Raw genomic sequence first — 22773 nt, forward strand, 5'->3', positions numbered from 1 at the left:
GAATCTGGATATTTTTGGTATAGAATCTTATCTTTGCTCTTATCCATATTTCTGAGATTCGGTTTAAGTAAAAATATGAAATACACTCAATTTTAATTCTTGAGATGATTGTTATTCATAGTATTTTTCAAAATTTACCCAACTCAAATATGTGGATTCATAGGAACACATATCCATTTTGCACATATAGATAAACACACAGCATTTATGCAGCATCAGTGCCATAAAGAGATGTGTTTGCGTAAAAATCACATCTACTGTGGTTCTTAAGGTCAGAATTTTGAAGCAGTGCATTTATGCTTATCTAACAGAACGTATTTTATTACTATTGCTATAGCACAAGTTTTTCTGATAACATTTCCATGAAAGTTCTTGGTAAACATGGGACAACACGCAACTGAACTACCCAGAGGGAATTCCTTATTCTCCGTTAGAAGTACTGAACTTGCTAAATTTTTATGTGTTCTGTTTAGAAATGCTTTCAGCACTCATGATGGCTCATATACTACAACTAAACCAGAACCCTTACTTTGCTGTAGAGGTTCTAATCACTGGGATATTGCTTTTTACTACCATCATATAAAGAGATATCAAAATTCTGTGCATGTAGTAAGGAAGGATAAAAGTATAAGACCAAAAAAATTAAAAAAAACCCCAAATCCCAAACTTGCTAATGCTGAGAGGATGTAAGGAAGGCTGTTTTTAAAATGCTGTGTTGGGGGAAAGAGAAGAATAAAGGTGTTTGGGTTTTTGTTTTTGGGGGGTGGGGATGGGTTTAAAACTTCTCTGATGGGGCTGGCCAGAAGAAGGTGACAAGCTGATAAAAATGGTCTGTAGTTGAAAACACTTATTTTTCCACTATTCTCAGCTAGCACACGGTATATTAAATGCTGCTAATTAAGTATGTTTTCATGTTTGTCTTGAGTGTTTTTCCAGCCTTCATATCACCTTTACACATGCTTGAAATGAAATTCATTTTAGTCATGGATGAAGAGTGCTCCTTTCTAAAAGCTTTTCAGGACCTGTAAGGCCAGTTTATCACAGAAAAAAAAGATCTACTTATTGATATTCTGGAAGAGACAGCAGGTGAAAGTTCACACAAAAAATCGGAGTAAAAATGCTTGCAAACAGTCCTCCTTAACGTACCTGTCTCCTGTTCCAAGATGAGGAGCCCACAATGGCTGCCTCCTTAGCTCTAGTGATACTGGTTGTATTCCTGGCACTTCCCTGATTTAACTTTCTCCCTGGACAGACTAGCACACCACAAAAACCAAAGCTAAGACCACGGCTCATTTTAAAGGTTATACAAAAGAGAGAACAGTTGGTGGATTCACTTGTCCGTATAAGCTTAGCTTCTGCCATTTACTGTTATGTTGACAAAGTTGCATCAGAAGAAGCTTCTGTGAAGACTTATGTCCTTACTGCTTTTCATATCCACATGACAGTACATGGACTGCAAAGACTCTAGTTTTGGGTATTGTCCAATGGTTAGGTCCCATGGGGCAAATTCTGACAAGCAATTCTTACAAATCCATACTTATTCCCCTGATCACCTGTTTCTTGGTAGACTCTACTACAACACATGCAGTTTGAAATTTTCCATTTACAGACAAGAAATTTTCCACTTACAGACAAGAGAGAGGTGGAAAAGTGAGACTAAAGAGTACACAGGAGAAGATGCTCAAAGGATAGACTGTGAGCTCTGAGAGATTTTCATTATCTTCAAGGTTAGATTTTCAACATTCTAATAAATACTTGCTTAAACATGCACTCCGCTGCTTTACAATATATACTTAGCAGTAAAGAGTATAAGGATAAAACAGAGGAATAGGCAGGCAGGTAAGTCTGTTCCCATCAGTGAGTGTGCAGGGACTCAACACTCTTATGCACAAAGCTGAGCTATCCCCCATTCTTTGCACTCCTCCTTTCATGCCTCAGGATCCTCCTGTGCCTCTTTGCTAAGATAAGGTGGAGGCTGAGACCTCTTCTCAGAAGTTCCTCTCTCTGGTGGACCTCTCTGGCGGACCTCTCTGGCACTCATCAGCTCCTCCCCAGGAAACTAGCATTGTTTCCCTTTCCTCTTTACACACACAGACATCAGAGATTTAGCTCCCATCCTGCGCTCATTTCCCCTTCACGCACAACTCTGTGCACCAGCCGGACCTACGGTGGGTACTGGTTATACTGCCCACTGTGTACACAATCCCCAGGTCTCAATTCTGCTCCTCTTACTCACGCGGCCTTTCTCTAGGAATGAAAGAGGAAGACAGAAGCCAATTTTTTCACACTTGTAGAGGCCACTTGCCAGCAAGTCAGTTCTAGCCCAGGGGCTGTGAGCCAAAGCGGTCTGTGCTACAGTGCTCTCACAAGTGCTTATGCAAGTATCTCAGCTTTGCCATTCACATATGAACTCTATTCTGCATCACCACATATACTCAATTAAACACTTCTCCATCATGTAATGCATAAATCTCTCACATAGACCAGCTACAGCTTTGAATGGGGATTTTGATTTGTATTTGAGGTTGTGGTTTTAGAGTATGCATTGACATTTTGGGAGCTACTTCCTCCTGGGCTGTCTAAACCTCTCCAGTGCAAACCGCTGCCACTGAACTCCCATTGAGTGTGATGTGACTGGTGTTTCAGAGAAAACAGGTTGCTACCTCCTTCCCTTTACCCATCAGAAGTCACTGAGTATAAAACACTCTGCAAGAAGTTTTCCTCTTAACCCTTTCGGGCACAAGCAGCTGTGACCATCTCCTTACCTAGTCTCAACAGTTCCAAAATGTCCATTAGAGTATTTCTGTCCCACATGCCAGGGCAGACTCCCTGGCTATATCAGGGAAACTGAGCAGACTACTAATTTTACAGAAAAGCTGCAGGGTACACACTTTTTTTTTTTTTCTCCTCACAATGTGGAAGTAAAACAAATCCCCACCCTTATCAGAGCTGCCCCCCACACAAACATTCCTGCAAACTGGAAACAGCGCTTTCAAGTTTCCTCTAATTAATACAGCCTTTTTCCCAACCACCCCATTTCCCTTCTGCAGCTCAGGTGCATACAGAACTGCTGAACTAGAAGACTGACAGGACTGAGCTGCCCAAGATGTCCCAGTTTCCTCTGTCACAAGCCTACTCATATAGATATAAACTAATGGGTTAGTATGCCCTTGAAGTAACAGGACAGAAGGTACACACACCAGCAATAAAAGTTTACGAAATGCACGACGCAATGCAACGGACAGTAGTGATTTAGGATCTTGTAAGGTATCTACCATGGTAGCGTATTATATGAAAAACCAGCATAATTAAATAGCAATCTCTCTTTCTCCATCTTGTTTCAACTTACTTAAAACCTATTTATATAGTTTAATGCATATGTACATAATATTACTCCTACTTTTAAACAGATTTTAAATACAACATTTTAAATATACTGCATCTGCTCTAGTTCTAGAAATGGTATCTTGAAATTTAATCACACAAAACTGTCAGTATTTATAAAGCTTTCCTAAGAAAAAAGAAGGTATGTAGATATTTCCTACCTTTCAACATTTATATTTTTATTTTTCCTAATACTTACCATGCTGGAGGGCTTTTAGTGGAAACCAAAACAGAATGAATGAGTGGAAGAGGCCATTTAAACAATGAACCCAGAAAACCTAAGGGAAAACAGAAAATCCATGAGAACCATTTGCAATAAACTAGCTCTGTGAACCCTGACCTTCCTTTTTATCTGTGTGCTAGATTCACAAAATGTGTTTTTGTCAGGCCACCACTGTGAAGTAATATAAGTGACAGGCACTTTCTGCCTCTTAGCTCTTCATGGGTCATTTGTTTATTTTTATGCTTTGAAAAAAGTGTGTATTATCTCCTCCTTTTAATTTCAAATCAGAAGGGAAATTAGAATGTATACATATGGGAATATCACCAGAAAAATTAAACTAAACCAGACAACTGGAACAATTGCTACATTCTAAGTAGGGAATTAAAAAGGACTTTAGTTTTTATAATTTACGTTTTATGTAATAAGAAATTTGCATGGTAGAACAATCAAAACCTGAGTTTTACATATACCTACCTACGTATTTCCACACACAAAGGAATTAAAGAAGGACAAATAAAAGTATCTTCCTTAGATTTCTCCTTACATGCACCATTCTTGAAGTGCATAGCTTCATCATATTGAGCTTCCTTTAATGTATTTGCTAAATAATTCAAATATTACTTTCAAACGTATTTTCATTTGTAAAATATGCCTTCTGCAAAGAACTCCATTAAGGATAAACAACCTATTGATGCTTTCCATAATATATTGTATAAAGACATAAAAAGACTTAATCAAAAGTATGTAATCCATTTCCTTCAGTACAGCAATCATGTTTTTTCGTTAACAACGCTTTTGACTATCATAGCCTTTATTGTAACTAACTGATGTGTATTTTGAGTGTTAAGGTGTTCAAACAATTGAAATTAAGTCGCCTGCCTCACATTTTCCACAATGTCTCAAAGTCTTTTGTTAGATTATACAACTACACTAGGTTGTATGATCCAATTTACACTCCAATACTTTGCACATTTGAACTTGTGCTACTCATTAACCTTTGTCTCTCCTTCTTGCTATGTCATTACCAGAAGTTTTTATTTGACAGAAGGCACAGGTGGGTGCAAGAAAAATTAGTTCTACTTTTCCATTTTCCTGACCAATTCTTATTGTCACATGCTAATCCCTTAACCTCTGTCATGACCTCATAGCCTTTGATCCCTTTTAACATAACAAACATCTGCATCAACATTCAAGGCAGTAATGTTTCCAAATCTTTAACACCAACTATTCAACTTATAAAAGTGGGAATTTTGTAGCTGGGAAGTGTGTAGATGTTTAGTCATAGGAAGTGTTGGATGGGAATAGCCACAGAATTTCCAATGAAGTCAACAATATATTTGTGCAATCATAGAAATATTCTAGGCTTATTTTAAACCAGAAAAATCCAACACTTGTAATTGATGACTTACATTATTTATTAAAAGTAGCACAACACGAAAGTGTCTGTATTAATGGACCGTGAAAATTTTGATATTTGTAAAGCATTCACAAGTGACACAAGAAACTATTTCCCCTAGTTTCCTTACAATTTTCAGGTTTATTTTTGTAGGTGAAGGGATGAAGTGAGGAAGGAGAAAAATCTCATATGCTTCAGTGAACAAAGATAGTTTAGACAAACAATTCTATATAGATAGGGGTGCTCCAGTTTTACAGCACAAGTGGCACAGACACAAGAGCTAAGTGTGCTGTATTAGCTCTGCACATCTACTACACACTATCACATGTAGACATTGTTAATTCAAAGACAGACTGAAAATGTCCCCAAGTTCAATATACAATGACATTACTTGAAATGTCCAAATTTTATTTAGAAAAATCCAATAAAATTAGAAGGAACTCTTACAAACATCATGGTATTAATGAAATTGGAGATTGAGAAACAAGTTTAATTTATTTTTTTAAAAAAGAGATTACTTATGGACAAATCTGTAGAAATTGTGTAGATTTTCTATATTAAAGTCCCACGTTCTTTTGCTATTTCTTGTGCTAGTCTCTCCAAGATGAACATCACCTATTTCCCACCAAAAGTAGCCTCAGATTCCTTTTGATCCACCCTGACACATTCTTAACTGACTCCAAGTATTTTTTCCCAAAACTCAAAATTAAAACATAAAATCACAACTCCAAATTGACAAAGAATACTACAAAGTCCCTCCCTCTACAAATCTAATGACAGTTCTTATTGTCCTCTGTAACACTTCTCCACAGGCTTCAGTAATCCATTTCCATATAACAGTACAAATACATAGAGCCCAGCGACAGACAGGTCTAACCACTTCTGCCTACAGAAGACAGCTTTATCAGCAGCAGAGAAAAAAAATCAGGGCTGAAAAAATAAAATGCTTGCTGTCCATTCCTGTACTTGCTAAAAATGGATAAATATGATTTGCACCATTCACAGACAAGTGGACAACTGGAAATAGTAATAATAAAAATCGCTTCCATTTTTATTTGTGAGCAGCATAGAACAAAAAGGATAACTATACCTAATTCCTATTGATTTCTGCTTTAATTATATTTGATTTTTTTTTTAAATCTACCTTAGTATTAAAGTCCAGTGCGTTTTGGGAAGTCTTGTATAACTCAGGATATTTCAGCATGTTTTCTTTTCGGCACGATCTCTCAAATATTCCTAGAGTTAGTGGAGGCATTGCTGTAAACATCTAGTAGATGGATTAAAAAAAACATATGGCAAAACATCAGAGGTGAGGACTCGCTTAAAGATTGCTTACTCAAGAAACTTTCATGATTATGGTTGAAAATAACTGAAAACACACAAATCATCTTACCACATTGTAAAGACCTATACACCATCTTTCAAAAAGAATTTGTCCAGAAAAGCCATTGACAAATGCAAACCAGATCTGAAAAAGAGGAGAACCATATATTACTCAAACGTCTTGCAAAGTATGATAAATAGATTTTTCCTCAGCTTCACAAAAAGGTGTATATCCCTAGAACAAATTTACAAGACAGTTGAAAATGTTCTGGTTTAAACCTATATGAAAAAAATAATAATAAAACCAACTTGCGTTTAAAAACAGATAATGGGCAATCTAGTCAAATATGTGAGCAATTCCATCTAAATATGAAAACATTTCAAGGAGGTAGCTATTTTCAGAAGAAATGTCATGTTCTTTAAGTATTTTAAGAGTGATTTAAGCTCAATGCATTTATATTGTACTTAATTCTTTAATGAAACAAAAGTTTGAGAAATACGGAGGGGAAGGAAAATCTATATTAGAAGCAGTCATCTTCTCATCATTAGCAACCCCCCAAACTAATAGAATTCATACAGTAAGCTCCAGTTTGAAACTGAAAACTGTACCAATTTTCCTTACTCATACGTGAAACTCAAGAGAGGATGAGGCTTTACCAGATCATTAAATCAACTACAACTACTTAGTTAACAAGCATTAACTCAGCTACAGAGCACTTTGGAGAGGCAATTGGATCTCTCTTTCATTGCATAAGTTCTATCACTTTTTACTAAAAGGTTAAAAGAAAAATAAAATTTAATTTGAAAGGCACAATAAGATATTTTCTTATGTTTTTCAGTATAGTATGCAGCATGACTGCTTTCTTCTATTTCTTCATGCTTATATTAGTCTGGTGACAAAGTGGAGAAGCAGCATGTGTGATGAATCTTTATTAACAAATTACACTGAAACTATATTGCCTACGACAAACATAAGCTGACATAAGGTGACAGAAGTTAGGATCATCTAAACAACATTCCACTCAATTTAAGACTCACGTTTTTCAACTGAATTTTTAGATGCTGCTTTGCAGAGACTTTCCTACAGTTCACATTTCATTTGACTTCATTGTGGAAGCATGAATTGCTATAATCAATGTTTATCAATATGTACCCAGGCTGTCCTCCAGGTGACCAGATTCTATGACAAAGCTCAGATTTTTTTTATCATGTGGTGGAATATCTGAACATGTTTCTGACTACTTTGAGATGGGACAAAACCTGAAATTAGCAACTATTAACACTAAAAATGAGAGGTAAAATCCAGCCAAAATTGCTATTTGTTCAACTAATAAGTGAGAAGTAAATAGATTTTTTTTTTTTGGTGTCCAATTACAGGCTGCAATACAGAGATACGGAATACAATGAATTTTCTGAAGTCTTACAAGGCTAAATTTCTTTACTTTCATTGATTTAACAATAACAAGCACTATTTTCTAACTCTTTCAGTCTGTTCACTGAAAAGACAATGGAATTACTTTATGCCAGCTGAGTCAGATCTTTATACACTCTTGTGTATTTGATTTCTGACTTTAGAAATAGGAGTTATGATTTAAATGTGATGAATTTAGCAGACACTTATTAGCAGCAGTTTCTCAGCAGTTAAATATGAGGGAGAGAGATGAGTGCATAATCAGTTGTTCATTACTGAAAAATTAATTATGCACTCAACATCAGCACAGTTTTTCGGATGCTTTACAACTAAGCTACATGTTTAAACCTAATCCAGAATCTCATCACCACTGCTGGATACAAGTTGTGCTCCTCAACGGCCTTCTCTTTCTTCAACCTTCTCATTATACATAGTTCCTACATTATTTTACTCCTAACCTAGGAAGGTGGCTAGGAAGACAGCTCTTGATAGAAGAGTGAAGAACAAATATTATTATGTGATTTACCCCTTGATTTTTTTCTTGTTTGTATCAAACACTGGAGTAAATTTTAGAATTCTTAATTTGAAAGGGTTAGGGTGGTGGAAAAGGATAGTTTTAATAGAGAAGAGAATATGTGACTCAGTAGCTGGGTATGAATACGTGTACATCTCATTGCTGGTAATTTCAGACAGGGTTTAACAAAAACACTACTCTTTAAGAAAAGAAACCAGAGTGCAAGTAGACATATGCTTGACCCTTCATAACCAAGGAGTATATGGGAAGAACATTAACTTTCTGTTGTGATTTAACTAGCAGTTAAAATGTTATAAAACTGTAATTTAAAAATAAAGGCCTAAATACATCTTTGAATCTATTCCACATATTCACTACTCTTAAAGGTATTCGATGTTAAGCAATACTTGAAAATGTTTTGGAGTGACTGTTTTAAAGATATGCAAGTATTTGAGTTAAAATTTTAATTTACAATGGAATGGCGTATATGAAGTCTTTACCAAGCCTCTCAGAAATGCTATGCATCATTTCATTCCTTAAAAACTCTGTTGCTTTCAGTTTTATTTTGTACAGAATTTAAGTTAAATTTCAAGCTATTTAAACTGGAAACAGTTTTACTGTAGAATTGTAAAGAAACCCTTTAAGGCATAATATTAACTTCCTGAAATCTTAGCATTTACTTTCTTCCAAAGAAAGCATAGAAGTTACAGGCATTTTAGTTTAGTTTAGTTTAGTTTAGTGTCATAAAGAACCAGAACAAATCTTGGTCACAGCTTTAGATGCAAGCCAAGAAGAAATGAAATTTTGTAGCACCCTTGAGTTCTAAAGTTCTTGTTGAATCTATTAAAAAAATCCTGGGAAGAGAAACCTTTTAATGTGGCTAAAAACCATGTCCTCTGTAGTAGAAACACTACTATTTAGTGGAATACAAGGTATACTACTTTAAGAGACATAGCATCTTTAATATCTAAGCGGAAACATGGATTTTTTATCATTTAGAAGAGAGTATTTGAATGTCCACATTAAGAACACTTACGGCTCAAAAATAACTAGTGGATGGGGGGGGGGCGGGGGGGCAGGGAGGATAAATACAGACCTCATCTCAAACTGTAAGAGAGGAAGAAAATAAGCTACCTACTTACCCTAACTTCTAAACCTTGGACCCTAGAAAAATTACACTCTTAACCATATATGAAAAAACTACTGTGGAGCTTACTACATTATTAATAGTAACAGCAACAAGAAACAATTGCTTCACAGTGGGAATTTTTTCATGGACAAGTGTGTTTCATCCTAATTATGATGGATAATGAAGGCAGCTGTACCTGCAAAATAAGTTTTTAGGACATGTTGTACAGGATATTAATTTAAGAGCAGACTCAGCCATTTCTCTTTTAGGTGGTAGATCCTACTGTAACAGCTCAAATTATTAATCCAGCACCCCACATGTGATAGGTGTCCTTAAGAAGTAATTTAGACTGTAAGTGAGGAGGAATTGAAGATTCAGACCATTTTATAGTTCAATGGCTACATGATTTCCATTGAAAAGGAAAGATTTAGGTTCACAGCCCACCTAAAATGAAATGGACTTCAATGCAGATCCTTCTATTTCCAAGTTTTCAAACCATATAATGCAAAAAAGTGGCCTAAGCACAATTGCTTTTTGCTGTCTGTTTTAAACTGAACTCAGTGCAGTCTGCATACATCAAGTAAGCCATGGCATTTTGAACAGCACCACCTAAACTCTACAGCTCAGCAGCAGTGTTAGTATAGACAGAAAGCCTGCTCATGTTTGGAGTTATGCATGATACAGGTCTCAATATGACCACAGGCATTCATCTGATGTGTCAGGCAAAGGAAACTGGCAACAAAATGGTCAACTTCAGTTACGGACGAGAGCAGCAGCAAGTGTGTACCTCAGCAGTGCAATGAAAAGGGCTTGGGGGAAAAAAAAATATTTTAAACAGAACAAAATAAACAAATGACATAATCCAAAGTTTAAAGAACAAAAAAATCCAGGACGTTACAGCTCCACTTACTTAGTATAATTGAATTGTTTATCTAGTATCACTTAAATTGCTACAAATGGCCACGTTTAAGGATCTGTAAACTCCACGCCTCTGTTTCTTCTGTTTGTGTCCTGGTCTTTTACTCTTTTATTAGAATTTTTCCCTACGTGAAACACGAATGACCTATGCAGATCTTCAAAAATTCTTATTTTTTAAATAATTGTAAACCTTTTATATTTAATATAAATCAGTTATTTTATGTTATTACTAGCTAGCAGAATAAAAAGTAGGAATAGGAAAATTTTGTCCCTCTGATGTAGAAGGGATATTTGCATAACTTCACAAAATGAGTAGTTTAACAAAAGAGTATACGCAGTAATGGTAATTATAAAACCAAACCAATCCACAAAGGAGTTCTCAATCACTAGATCAATCTCAGTCCCAACCATCATTATAAGGTATGACAGCCCCCTCAAAATAAGTATAAGGCTCTGCATAGACTATGTGAGTGTGAGGCTCGGTACAGCCTTAACAACGCACATTAGCAGTCTATTAGAAATCCAAAGTTTTCACTTGCAATTTAGAATGATACTGCAGAATATAACCTCTAAAGTTACTGCAACTAGTCCCATACAAAAGATGAGGCCCATGTTTAAATATCTATTGCATCAAGCCATAGAGCAGAAAAAGTTATGACAAACCACTTCTAGTTCTTATGAATAGGAGTTTAAAATGTTGATAAACACTAATTACAGTGCAGGAGTATTACTACAGACCTTTACCATCTTCTGAACTAAGAAACCAATAGGACTTATTTCCTATCACCCCACAAATGCCTAGGAAAAAGGCTATATTTTAGATTAAATGAAACCTGTTGCATTACTTGTTCGATTAGTACTGAGTAGACATTTAAAAATGTAGTATGCATCTATTAAGTAAAGGTAGGTACTTTTAGTTATTGTCAGCTAATAAAAGGAAACTTATTTAAAGCAACTTCCAGACATGCCTTTCATAGTATTATTTTCTAAACTCCAAGACAGAGGAGGTGTGGCCACAAAAGCTTCACAGACACTTTCCTGATGTAGCATTTCTGCATATTAAACAGCAGCTTACAAATACTCATTGAGCTCTCTGCTCCCACGCCTGATCAGTACAAAAAACTGAAAAGAGAGATTCAAGACTGGCAGTTGTCCTTTCTAGAGACATTCAATGATGAATTTCTGCCCATTCACTCACAGTATTGACATGAGCTATTAACATCTGTGAAAGTTTTCTGAGCTGACAAACATTGGGTATACAGGAATTCAAGCAGAAGTCATCTTGTCTTCCAGAGAAGGTGTATATGGCAAAACACTTGTATGCATTATATATAGAAGGTCATAACCCATAGAAAAATGATCTCTTTGCCCTTCTATCTGCTCAGGAGTCAGAGATCACCTCTTCTAGCCATTTGTATTTTTAGACTATGATCTCTGTACCTTGCATTTAACTTTCTTCCACAAAGAATACAAATGGTGGGATATTTATACCTGATTTAAGTTATAAATTTACAATGTATTTCCAGGTGACAATGACAGAAAATTAAGAAAAATAAGGTAGTATGTTCTAAAGACCAACTTTGTATGTTTTCTGTAAAGACAAAGTATGCATTAATACTGTTTTTTCAAATATTTCCAGAGCTACTGTTAATCAGTACTTCTGGAAATCTGATAATTTAAGTAGATATTCAGCTTTTGAAATGCAGGATCTAAGGTATGCCATCACTTCTAAAGCAAAAAAACGATCTTTAATGGATTTGCTTTTTCTATAGCTTCCTATTTTATGCTTTTCTAAACAGGTTTCAAACTTGCTACTACTTAGATTGAAGTCTACTTATGTTAACAACACAATAAAGAGGAAAAAAAGGAAAATTTAGAAAAATGTAAAAAATATGCCAAGAAAAATGCACACTTTTTGGCTACAACACTTGTACATAGAAAGATGTTTACAGTATTTTCAAATAATTCTAACAGTGTAAGATCACATAGATAAATATTAAAATTGGAAATATTAACCTAATGTTTACATCAAGTCTAACAGAAACATGGCATTTTCTTTCAGTAAAAACCAGATACATGCTGTGCAAGTTTAAGATACTAATTTGAAAATATATTAAAAAAACTAAGAGTTTTAAGAATAACTGTTAACACCATTAATGTAAAAATACAGAAGACTGAAAAAATTCTTTTGTGATCAAGCTTTGCAACAAATTAATTTTTTTCCCATATTTTTAACTGGACATATCATTGTGAATATAAAGTTTGAATCAATTATAAACATAATTACTACATACATATTTAGTTATAAGAAAGCAAGCAGCTGTTCAAAGAAAAAGAAGAAGAGTAAATGGAGAGCAGAAAAAAAATTAAAAATCTATTAAAAAATGTGTTCAAATTTTTAAGATTGCCATGTGGTCATGAAGGTCATGAAAACTATAGCTATACATGCTGTCTTAACCATACCTACCAATAAACGTACATTTATTATAACACAGTCCTCTCATACTACTGTATTTTTCACAAGACTGATCTCCTTAAAATCCCAGGTGAGAAAACTAGGTCAGCTGCTTTCAGAAAACTTCCCCTGTTCACGAACTAAGGCCTAAGGAAGCATTGTTACCCTATTAGCACGTGAAAAGTACGCAATCGTGTAACTAAATATGTATATAAAAACCCCAAGTACTGTTCTGAATAGCAAAAGCCCTGCAGTTCAACAGTGACGTGAAAAAGGGCTTCAGACTGCGAACCGAATAGTTACTGACACAAGCTCAAAGAGCTTAAGTATATACATCTCTCGGTAAATTTAAGGCTACTTGTAACTGTATTCCTTAAATACTGTAATGATGTTACAATACAAATTTTAATAAGCTAACAGTATTATGCAACACAAACATTCAGTACTAATATTTAGTACGTATTTTTAAGACAACTGGGTCTTTTAAAGTAAAAAAAAAATTCACACTAATATTAATCAGTTTATTAAAAAGCAAGATTCAGTAGTACTAAGTGTTTATTGACAGTTTAAATGCTTCTTTAAAATCATACATAATAATCAAAAGCTCAAAATAATAGTTTTTACTTTCAAGAAGTAACATTTACTGTACTGTAAAATTACCTCGATAATATAAAGGACTATATTCTTGTAGAAACAATATAAGATGCATTTAGCTACTCTGTTATAATTCCAGGCTCCATGAACCAACAACAAGTTCTTCAAATACTTGAACTGCAAAAAATGAAAAATGAACAAACATACAATCAGAACGTGCATACACCAATACTAATCTGATATTAAATTATTGCATTGTAATATTTTACAGTGTAATGGCTTACCTGAGCAATTGAGTAGTCTGAAGAATTAGCAGCCTGTAGACCTTCATTCCCACTAATACCAACACCAACATGTGCTGTTTGTATCATACTAACATCGTTTGCTCCATCACCAATTGCTAGAGTTACTACCTTAACTTGTTTTTTAACCATTTCTACAACTTCAGATTTTTGAAGTGGTGATACCCTATGGGGTAACAGAAAGAAAAATGTTTAATACAGGACTTTCAAATGAATGTACTTTCAAAATATACTTTATATTCTGGGAAAAGGTAATAAAAACAGGCCAACTATCATATTGGTCAGCGACACAGTCTTGTTATTGCCCTTTAGGCTATATGCTAAAAGCACATTCCCAGTGAAATTTATAGAAACCTTGGATTTGTTGAAGCAAGATGTTAATAGGACTGGAGAGACATAGATCAAACAGCAATGGGCCCCTAAAACAGAGTAATGGAAGAACCCCCAGCCGCTACTTGTATTAACTAACTCAATAAGTAAGTTACTTAACTTATTAACTTATAAACTTAACTTATAAACTCTGTTTAAATATTTATTTTAAATATGTATTTTATAAACAAACAACAAGAAATATAACACACTGATGTCAAAGAAAACAGAACAGAGTGGACTGCCGCTGTTAACACAGCCTACAGTGCTAAACCAGAAGAAGCAACCTTGAACATTGACTTTTGATCCTCCATTTTGTTTAACTGCTGGTAACTTCTCCCTTGTTCTTTTCAGAACTGCTCCAATTATCTGTCATGAAGAAAACGCCTGTCCACAGTTGAGGGGACAAATTATTCCAGGGATGACTCCCAAAAGCTCTGTTGATTAACCTGCATCAGTTTTGGCTCCATCTACCATTGTGTGTCACACGTGTACCTTCCATTTCATGCTGTAAAAGTTCTACTCTGTATGTTGAAATTCAGTCCTTGTAGCATTTGAGACAACACAACTGAAAATAATAAACAGGAATTAGGTGCTAGGACTGGTATGTCTCACAGGGTGAGGAAGGGAAGGAGCAAACCGTAAGCAGTATGAGAATCCACTCCTGTGCTTCCTGGCACTGGAGTCAAGGATCAAACCCTGCCCCTCTTGTTGAAACAAGTACAAACAGAAACAAGAAGAAATGCAGAAAACTCTGTTGAGTCTGTCTCCCCCCCGCCACTGTTCATTGCTTCCTACAAAGAGAGCAATTCTCGTCCAAAGCATGACTCTTGTCATGCAGCTGGTGAAGACCCATCCTTTTCTCATGTAACTTTCCAGCTTTCCAAATGAACTCATTCTAGATGCCTCCATGTAAAAACCAGAGATGGGTAAGAAGCAGAACTTGCCACTGGATATATACTGACACGGACAACTGGGGAAAAATGTGTGTTCGTAATTAATTTCCTACAAGTCTTCTATATGCACACTCAGCGCAACAACCCCACTGGTACCATAAGCTTCCGGAACTTCACAATTTGAGCTGTGAAAGGTTCCCTCTGCAATGACAGAATTTCAGGGTTAAGGATTATATAGGAATGTTCATAACCTGACTTAACTCTTCCAGGTCAAAAAATAAAACAAAACCACAGAAATATACAAGAAATTAAGAATACAAGTTTTGGGGAACAAATTTGCAAAGGAAAAGCACAAAAGAGCAGTTACTTCTAAATGACGTTCCTTCCTGAACATGCTCTGTATTATTGCTGCTTGCTGGGATACTGCCAAGTAACACGGCCGATGGAGTTCATGAGCACAGTTCTCACCTGAACCAAGACTGCTGTACTGCACTCACAAGCTCAGTAACAAAAAGAAACGTTACCACCACACACCAAAAATTGAGATGGCATCTGTGCAGACTTCAAGTTCCTCACAAAAGATCCTGCAAGCTTAAGGTCCCAAAGGCACCATTCTCATAAGTATGAGAATAGTGGAAGGAGTCATGATACTTGAGAAAATTACATTGCTGTATTCTTAACAGGATTCCTGATGGGCAAGTCCTTTCTAGTTTGAAGAATCATAGCTCAAAGAATTCTATCAAATCTGGTAAGTGAATGTGGCAAAAAAAAAAAATACTATCCTATTTATATTGATTGATTTTTAAGATCACAAAACCAGTGCTAACGAGGGCAATAATAAAAAAAAGCCACTTACAAAGAAACAAAAACTTTCCAACTATATACATTAGTCAAATTATTTTTTAGTACATGGCATAATAAAATGTTCCCGTCTGCCCAACGATCTCTGGCACTACAGCCAAAGCTGAATGATTTGCCTGTCTCAACACTGGACAGACTGACATTACAGGCTAAAATGCATTGCTCTCTATTTGGACCAAAATTTTGATCCATAATTCAATTTGAGAGGCTAAGTTTTCTTTTCCAACTGGTTTTATAAATTTCCTCATCGCACTTCCTCCTGTTCCCCCTCCAAAAAACCAGAAACAGAACAAAATCCCCATCTCTTTCCAAATAAAGAAGAGGTATTAAATTCTCCACATTCCACACCTAAGTTTTTAAAGTTAAAGAACACTGAAGCACCAATTATATTCTTTCCATTAAGCACACAGATAATAATGGCAATGCTCAGCTATCAATGTTTTAGCTATCTGCAAACTCTGCCACAGCTACCAAAACCATAACGAACAAACAATTACATGATTGCTGAAGCTAATGGCTACGCACCAGCTACCTTCCATTCTGCCTGAATAAGCATGCAATTAGAAAACAACTTTTTTTTTTTAAAAAAAAACAAACCACCAAAACCAAAGAAAACCAGAGAGATAGCATAACAAAATCCAGTGTTCACATGACAGAAAAGCTGTAAACTTAAAAAAAGGAAACCAAAGTTTTTCTTAGAATTGACAGCTGTGGCTGGTCTTCACTGAAAAAGTAAATGCAGTGGAGTAGTGAAAAAGTTCAGAAAAAACCCAAATCTCTGACATCACACTGCTGGTATTATCTACTATCCACTTTCCTGTATTAATAAATCCAAGTCACAAAGATTTGAGAAAAGCTAACAAATAAGGGTAAAAGTAGAAACAATCTTTGAGAAATTTTGATGAATATGTCCTTTAGAAAGGCAAATTTCACCGAACCAATAATTAATTGCCTATGAAAGGAAAGCCCTTTCCCACTAAAATAAAGGCTGTTTACGTTGGCAGCCATCTAAGGTTGATCATCATTAATCTGAAACATACCTTAAAACTGCAGGAGAAAACTGAGGTTTTCGACATGCTTTCTATGTCCTGAAACACACATTTATTCATATAACAACCATGAAGAATTAAGTTTTGTCTAAACCCATAAATTACAGTAACAATCACAATTCTTACTAGTTAAAACTCACACATTTCTGAAACTCAAACTACTTAAAAGCTGAAAGAGGATCCCAAACTATTCCCGGTGGAGGAAGTCAACTTACCAAGCATATTAGAGAGAATTGTTTTAAGCCACCAAATTTTAAACAGAAATTATTAAAAAAAAATTTTTTTGAGAGCATGATCTGTCTTCCTGCTTGTATTTCGTACCAAGATATGCAACTTCTGAAACTAAAGCACACTATCTCTTCGATAAATTCATTAATATTACATTTGAAGCATATTTTGTTATATTCTTTGTTTCAGCTACAATCCCCCTTGTCTTTTGTAGTATGAGATCTTAGGTATGCATCATAATCACACAGCTTCACTATATACCATACTTCCAACGGTATGAGTTTATGACTTCAGTCCACATCACCATGGTGGTGTTTTTACAGACTGATACTTGATTCAGTTTCGGTGTCACAGAAGAAATATGAAGGAATAGTGTAAGGTCCATAGCTCATTTGGAAAAGAAAAAAGAAAAAATTTTCCTTTTTTCTCTAGCAAATGTCAATATTTTTTATTTTACCTACCCTATAAAGTTATAGGAAGAAAAAAAAAAAAGTTTCAACAACAATATTAAACCTCAGCATTAGATAGATTACTGAGTTCCCAGCATAGCGGTACACTAATGGTGGTTGCCTCTTGTCTAGACTATCGTGCTTAACACTGAGACGTGTTGTGAAGGGAAACTGGGTACATGGTATCTATGCTCATCTTTGTTCACGTACTATACTCTAACTACCACTGGGTTCCAGTAACATCCTTGTAGCTCTTCTGGTTCTCCCCTCCATTTGCCAGACAACACCTTCTCATGGTTCACCTTTGGGTGATGTTCCATCAGCTGAAAAAAAACCCCAATCCTACTCTTTGCCGATTAAGGAAAATTTCTTAAGCTTTAAGCACAATAAATTATAGAAAAAGGTTGCATAAAATTTAATTGTGTGATTTTTTCAAAAGCAAAAAATAAAGGAGTGAAAAATAATACAGCCTTTGGATTGAAGGTAGCTATCTAATCACTTTGTTCAGCAGCCTGCACAACACATGCTATCAGACTTTTGAAAAAGGTACTTGGGATGAGTACAGCCTTGTGGCAAACTTGGGATGAAAGCTTTTGGGCAACAGCCCTTCAGAAAAATTCTGTGGTCCAAGTATATCAAAAAGCATTTCTATGATCTTTTGTTATGTGTTTTATTTGAACTCTGCTGATGAGTATTGCATCAAGACTCGCTGCAGCCAGGTTCTATAGAAGATTCCTGACCTGAGAACTTCTTTTTCGTCTTTTTAAACTTTCTAGGAACAGTGGCTTAATTTCCCTTTCAGACAATGTTATAGGGTCAGTTGGAAAATGGCACTCTCATTGCCTGGTGCATGAAACTCCTGGTGAAACCAATAAAAAAAAAGTCTTTTGTTCATTTTGTTCACTCTTAGCTGTACATTTTTACTACAGAATAATCCATTTAACATTCTTCTTGCACACATTACTCTGAAGCCAATATAAAGCTGGAATTCACTTCATCAAAGTCTTTAGGCCAAACGTCTGCTTGGAATTAATAACACACAGATTTTTTGAAGTGAAATGTCTACTGAATATGTCAGCTTCATCTGCATTATGGCTACTCTTAGGAAGAATCCATTGGTAATAAATGCTTCTGAACAAGTGAATATAGTCTGAAAACTTCTAAAAGTGATGTAATTTGTACTTTTAAAACCAAAAGTGCTTAAAATGTCTACCATCTTTATATGGATGGAGAAAAGGCCTACATTTTCATTTAGTCAGGACAATATTTAAGTGATTTACCTTAATTAAAAATTACCATTTTAAAACTTTTTATTTTCAAGCTCACAAACAAGGAAGTTAAGTTTTTGTTACTAAAGATGGAGCATTAACAGAAATAAATATTTTGACAGAATCTTGACTTTTGAGAAGCATGTGATATTAAAAAAACATATACTAAAACAGTGAGTATTACAAGGAGGTATTTTAGTTTTAAACCTGCAGCCAATTTTTAAACCACCACAAAGTATGTCAGAGCATATACCTAGACATGAATTGAAACCAGCTGACCTAAGTATAGTACGGAAATGTAGAAATGGCAGAGAATGCTACCAGCACAGAAACTTTCACTTTGCACGTTTTGTTATTTCATCACAAAAATGTTACCATTAAAAGACAGCTACATAATATCATATATACATAATATCCTTCAATGCTTCTATAGTTCAACAGAAATGGTAATATTGTCTCTTCAAACGGCATAAGATATATTTTCATATCAAGGGAAGAAAGAGAAACATAGTTTTGAAAGAGCAGTTCTATATGCATCTCCTGCTTGTTACTTACTATACTGAGCAAAACTGGAACTCGTAGAATAAGCACAAAGCTCCAACTTGCCTGTCAGAATGACTACTGCTGTTAGAAAAATGTTTATACACAGTATAAAGTGTGTATCGGTGTAAGATCTCAGTTTAAAAGACAGAAAGACCCTAGTTTGAAATTCAGAGAGTTTCATGCTGGAGCATGGCTACAAAGCTAAACCATAAAAAAAAAATTATTACTTGGTGGCATAACATATCGCTTGACAGAAAGGATGGAAAGACTACAAACCAAGTGTTTATTTGGACACTATAACCTCATTTGCTTTTCCCTCTCCTTTTGCAAGGCAGAAAACCAGCCCCATTTTGAACACTGATTTTCTGATTAATCTGCTTTATCCTAATGGAACATTATTAAACTCTCTCCCTGAACACAAGAACCTTCCATTTATTTATCTTATTAATCAAGAGCAGACAATCTATTAAGGTATATTTACAACAGTTTTCACATTTGTACAGACCATGTCTCTACCTTCAGGTAGATAACAGAATAGGCAATAATGAGGTAGTAGGCAGTAGAGCTTATATAATTTATTAAAAGAAGATTTGAATTTGGCAAGAAGTGATGCTGAATTCTAAGAATTATTTTATTCTTGTACAAAATCCAGACTGACCTCCTTTTTCACAGATTCTTCTTCTAAAGCAATTATTATCAGACATAGCATCCTATTTAAATATGAGACGTAACTTGAATACACAGACAATCCTAAAAATTTCAGTACTATATTAATTGTGAGAACTTGAATTTGTGACACTTGTATACTGAGAAACAGCAAGCTATAGATACTCTAGATGAGCCTGAATACCTTGTTTCCGAGCTAACTTTTCCTGTTTTAATACAGGAAACAGCTTTTCCCATGCTACTACGAAGGTCAAAATAGCGAAAAATACTCTGAGAACATTAGCTGGCTATCCTTGTAATAGTTACCTCAGACACTGATGAAAATAACAGTGATTTCCACAGTTCTGATTGCATTTCTAATACAGATATCCTACTTGTGTTGCCAGTGGTCTTGTAATGAAAACTCCTTGCTTCTGCTTTTTGACAGATTAATCACTTGACCTAAACCAAGTTCTTTAAATATTGACAGGAGCAGTTCTTGTTTATCTAGCTACCAAGCACCCAACTTCCCTTTTTGTTCAATCACTCAAAGGTAGAAAAGGTGATGTACTGCTTAGGAGACATTTTCAGTTTTTGTGTTTAATGCCATAAAAATGCAAGAAGGCCCCAAAACACATAAGCTATCACTTATACAGTCCTACGTATTCCTTCCTTAATATAAATCTGGAAATATTAAAAGACAAGCCAAACTGCTTTCATATTGCAGATATTTAAGGAAAGTAGATATTTAATCTGGAAAAAGTTCCCTTGTTATGGTAAGCTTACAGCTCTAATAGCTAATGTTTACAGGAAAGGATGAAAGGTCCGATTGCATAGAAGAACCCCAAAGCAATCAGGCATACTACTACTACTAAAAAAAAGGCGTTTCCATCAGCTTCAGGAAATAAAAATCACCCAGAGTAGTACCTTTAACATTTTTGTCTGCTTCTTATGCAGTGTAATCCATGGCTTACAGGAAAGTAGAGATATAAAACCTCGTCTGCAGAGGAAGCTCTACAAAAGAATCCAGATGTGCTAAAACCTGCAGCTAACCGTAGTACCAATTTAAGATTAAGATCAGTGTCTCAATCTTGCTGAGACTACCCTTGACGGAAAACAAATTATTTTTCTGGGTATATGCAATCTGAAAGACTTTGTTTGACAGCTACACTCTGTTGCAGACCACTCTGCAGAAATATTTTGCTTGAATGACTGTATTTCATAACTTCAGCTACTGAAGTTTGGGTTTTTTTTTTTTTTTTTAAATATTTCATGGTTGGATGACATGGATATCTGTATTTTCTTCGAAATAAAAGAAGTTTCTTAATTTTTGTATGTCAATAAAAATACTGTAGAGAAAGAATAATGTAAACCTTACCTGCAACAAATAACAGCTTTACATGACAAAGCCAAATCCAGGAAATACTGTCTCACTCCAAATGTCAAAGCGTACTTCAGAGATTTACCATCAATGATGAGAGCAAAATCATTTTCCTTCCTTAAAGCATCACCAAGAGTACTGCAATGATGGTTAAGTGTCTCTCTTGTTCCCTGTTGCACAAAAAAATTGTGTCCATTATTTTTAATTCTGACTATTCTTAAGTCCAATTTTTTTCTTCAGCATGATCAGAAACACTGGCATTTTGTTTTCTGAGGAAATTACCTTTTGATTATGCTATTAAATAGACAGTATAAAATGAAAAAAGTGTTTGCAACAGCTGTACTATTAGAAACCACAGTAGAAATTCTGCGTAGGATTGCTCTTGCATTCTGCCAAAAAAAAAATGTATATAAGTTATGGTGGAACTTTTAATGCTCTTTGAATGGCAACAATAATTGCATAAATGTTTGCTAAAATATATTATTAAGTTTTCTCTATACCTATGCAAAAGAAGATTCACATCTGTATAGATACCAAGAGAAACAATTTTTGTTCACTATTATAAAAAGTGGTCCTAAATGTTTAGAAAAAAGTAAAAGCAACATCAGAGAATTCATAAGTACATGCACTATAACCAATAATTCTAACTATCATATTAAATTTATATTTTAAGATAAGCCGATGTCAACTACATCTTATATAAGGGATCATATTTTGTATTTTTCAGTTGCCAAGGACAATTTGAATTTCACCTACACAAGTTACTACTCCATAATCCAGTACTGAGACCTTCAGATCACATTCAGTAGACGATACATTCATCTGTATTTATGCAGTAGGAGTTCACAGCCTGCTTTGGGGAGATGACTACTATCTAGTTAGTTATAGTACACCTCTACCATTGAGTGTTATGAAGAAGAAAAAAATTGCTTGTTGCATTTCTTTCTTTTTCAATGGACTTCATAGAGTTACAACACATTCTTCTTCTATTGTTTCCTGCTTTGCAGCCCAGAAGTAAGAAGCATTTTAGAGGAGAAAGGAAAATGAAAAAAACCCCAGACTTCTACTTATAAAATACTGGATTTGGAAACCAGTAACATCTTATGACAATGTCCCTATATTTTTCTGCAAGTTTCTACATGTTTAACAACCAAATAATTCAGCGATGTCAGGCATATGTAAATAAGATTTGGTGTAACCACCTAAAAATAAAACACCGAGAAGTAATTACAAATCTCAAAACCCTCTGAAATGAAATTAAAGATATTGCTTTGCCTTTCCCACCCAACTGTTGTCCATGGTTTTTGCCTACTTTGCTTCCACTGATCTTCTAAAGATTCATTGGTTTATCTAAAAGGAGATTAAGCTGTTGGGGAATTCTGCACTTCAGGTGCAAAGGAAACGAGGTGCCACTGTTTAAAATTACATGTTAGAA

At 35.0% G+C, this 22773-nt stretch overlaps 1 protein-coding gene across 1 annotated transcript in view; it reads right to left on the reverse strand.

The window, feature by feature from the left end:
• ATP8A1 (ATPase, aminophospholipid transporter (APLT), class I, type 8A, member 1) overlaps positions 1-22773 on the reverse strand; it is a 63850-nt gene that overhangs the window by 26692 nt on the left and 14385 nt on the right. Inside the window, exons 7-12 of the mRNA XM_009696309.1 lie at positions 21336-21508; positions 13632-13815; positions 13414-13524; positions 6397-6471; positions 6148-6270; positions 3584-3662 (exon numbers count right to left, since the gene is read on the reverse strand). Of these exons, the coding sequence (XP_009694611.1) occupies positions 3584-3662; positions 6148-6270; positions 6397-6471; positions 13414-13524; positions 13632-13815; positions 21336-21508 (745 nt within the window). The remainder of the gene's footprint in view (positions 1-3583; positions 3663-6147; positions 6271-6396; positions 6472-13413; positions 13525-13631; positions 13816-21335; positions 21509-22773) is intronic.

Source organism: Cariama cristata, unplaced genomic scaffold (genome assembly GCF_000690535.1).
Source record: "Cariama cristata isolate BGI_N322 unplaced genomic scaffold, ASM69053v1 scaffold6710, whole genome shotgun sequence".
Lineage (NCBI taxonomy): Eukaryota > Metazoa > Chordata > Aves > Cariamiformes > Cariamidae > Cariama > Cariama cristata.